This window comes from Otolemur garnettii, unplaced genomic scaffold (genome assembly GCF_000181295.1).
Source record: "Otolemur garnettii isolate 467f Iridium unplaced genomic scaffold, OtoGar3 scaffold00105, whole genome shotgun sequence".
In the NCBI taxonomy this organism is placed as follows: Eukaryota; Metazoa; Chordata; class Mammalia; order Primates; family Galagidae; genus Otolemur; species Otolemur garnettii.
The window spans coordinates 2565315-2567391 of NW_003852500.1; the positions used below are offsets into that span (position 1 = coordinate 2565315).

Genomic DNA, 2077 nt, shown 5'->3' on the forward strand with positions numbered 1-2077 from the left:
AAAATAAAACTCAAGTGGCAGTTTAAAAGTATGTCATAAGACCACTGTGAAGTCCTGGCATAGCAATGATGGTCAGGAAACCACAAGCCCCCAGCACAGCCAACCCCAAGCACCAAAGGAGGGAAGAAGAGGAAGGCCCTTGTCCACCCAGGTCCAGAGGCAGTATCAAGGTGCCTAAGATAATCATGAAGGTAAAAAGGACCATTCAAAAGAGTTCAATGACCACCACTTCAGGAAAACCTAAGAAAGGGAGAGGGCCAACATTATTCAGTAACTATGACCAGCTGAATAAGGAAATCAATCAAAATGAGCCACAGCAGAACCAGGACTCCACCACCTGGGGAAGTCAGTAACTTTAGAGTGAGGCCAGAGATGTCAGAAGTATCTGCGAAGTCTCCAGAAGTCTGGTCACTGGAAAACTGCCAACTGTGTAGACAGCAAATTTTACACCAACAGGTGCACACAGGTTACACGATGGTGATGAAAATAAATCACAGCTTGATGCCTGTGGCTCAAGTGGCTAAGGCACCAGCCACATACGCCTAAGGTGGCAGGTTTGAATCCAGCTCAGGCCCTCCAAACAACAATGATGGCTGCAAAAACAACAAAAAGAAATAGCCAGGCGTTGTGACGGGTGCCTGTGATCCCAGCTACTTGGGAGGTGGAGGCAGGAGACTTGCTTGAGCCCAGGAGTTGGAGGTTGCTGTGAGCTGTCCAGGAGGACAGCTTGAGGCTCTGTCTCAAAAAAAAAAAAAAAGAAAAGAAAAGAAAAGAAAATCAACATCTTATGAAAAGTAGATAAAAAATATGATTCAATATTAGGAAGAGAGAGGCATTTGAAGACAAAATCATAGATGCTAAAAAGGCATTTTGTACTGTTCAGCATCTATTACTCAAAGTCTCTAAAAAAAACAAAAGTGGCTTGGTGCCTGTGGCTCAAGTGGCTAAGGCGCCAGCCACATACACCTCAGGTGGCGGGTTTGAATCCAGCCCGGACCCGCCAAACAACAATGATGGCTACAACCAAAAAATAGCCAGGCGCTGTGGTGGGCACCTGTGGTCCCAGCTACTTAGGAGGTGGAGGCAGGATACTCACTTGAGCCCAGGAGTTGGAGGTTGCTGTGAGCTGTGATGCCACAGCACTCTACCCAGGTAGGGGACAGCTTGAGGCTCTGTCTCTAAAAAAAAAGAGATAGATGGATATTTTCCTCACAGCTGAGAAATCTTGGGCGGCACCTATGGCTCAGTGAGTAGGGCGCAAGCCTCATATACTGAAGATGATGGGTTCAAATCCAGCCCTGGCCAAAATGCAACAAAAAAATAGCTGGGCATTGTGGCGGGCTACTCAGGAGGCTGAGTCAAGGGAATCACCTAAGCCTAAGAGCTGGATGTTGCTGTGAACTGTGACACCACAGCACTCTACTGAGAGTGACAAAGTGAAACTCTGTCTCTAAAAGAAAGAAAGAAAGAAAGAAATCTCAAGCCAAAGGCAGTGTTGAATTTAATGTGCAAATACTCAATGTTCTGCTATCAAAGTGAGGAATGGAGTAAGAATACCCATTGCTTGCCTCTGGCCCCATAATTTAACATCGTCTAAAGGTGTGTTTTGAGACAGCGTCTTGCTCTGTTGCCTGGGCTAGAGTGTAGTGGTATCATCATGGCTCACTGCAGCCTCAAACTCCTGTGTTCAAATGATCCTCCATCTTCAGTCACCCAAGTATGTGGGATTACAGGCATGAGCCATGATGTCTGGCTAATTTTTCTGTTTTTTTGTAAAAATGGGGTATCAATATGTTGCCCAGGTGGGTCTCAACCTTCTTGGGCTCAGCACAACTGGAGACAAAAAAGAAAGGGAAATGAAACCTTCTCTGAGGAAGACAGATGAATGGCTAACAAACATAAGAAAAAATGTTTATTGTCTCTAATCATCAGAGAAATGCAAATCAAAACTACACTGAGATATCACCTAACCCCAAAGAGAACAGCCCACATCCCAAAATCCCAAAGCTGCAGATGCTGGCATGGATGTGGAGAGAAAGGAACACTCTTTTTTTTTTTTTTTTTTTGAGACAGAGCC

The 2077-nt window shown here is 45.2% G+C and overlaps 1 protein-coding gene across 1 annotated transcript in view; it reads left to right on the forward strand.

Annotated features, from left to right (window-relative positions):
• Positions 1–68: 68 nt before the first annotated feature.
• The window catches only part of OCEL1 (occludin/ELL domain containing 1), a 9165-nt gene continuing 7156 nt past the window's right edge, over positions 69–2077 (forward strand). The window contains exon 1 of the mRNA XM_023517159.1: positions 69–191. Within this exon, the coding sequence (XP_023372927.1) occupies positions 69–191 (123 nt within the window). The remainder of the gene's footprint in view (positions 192–2077) is intronic.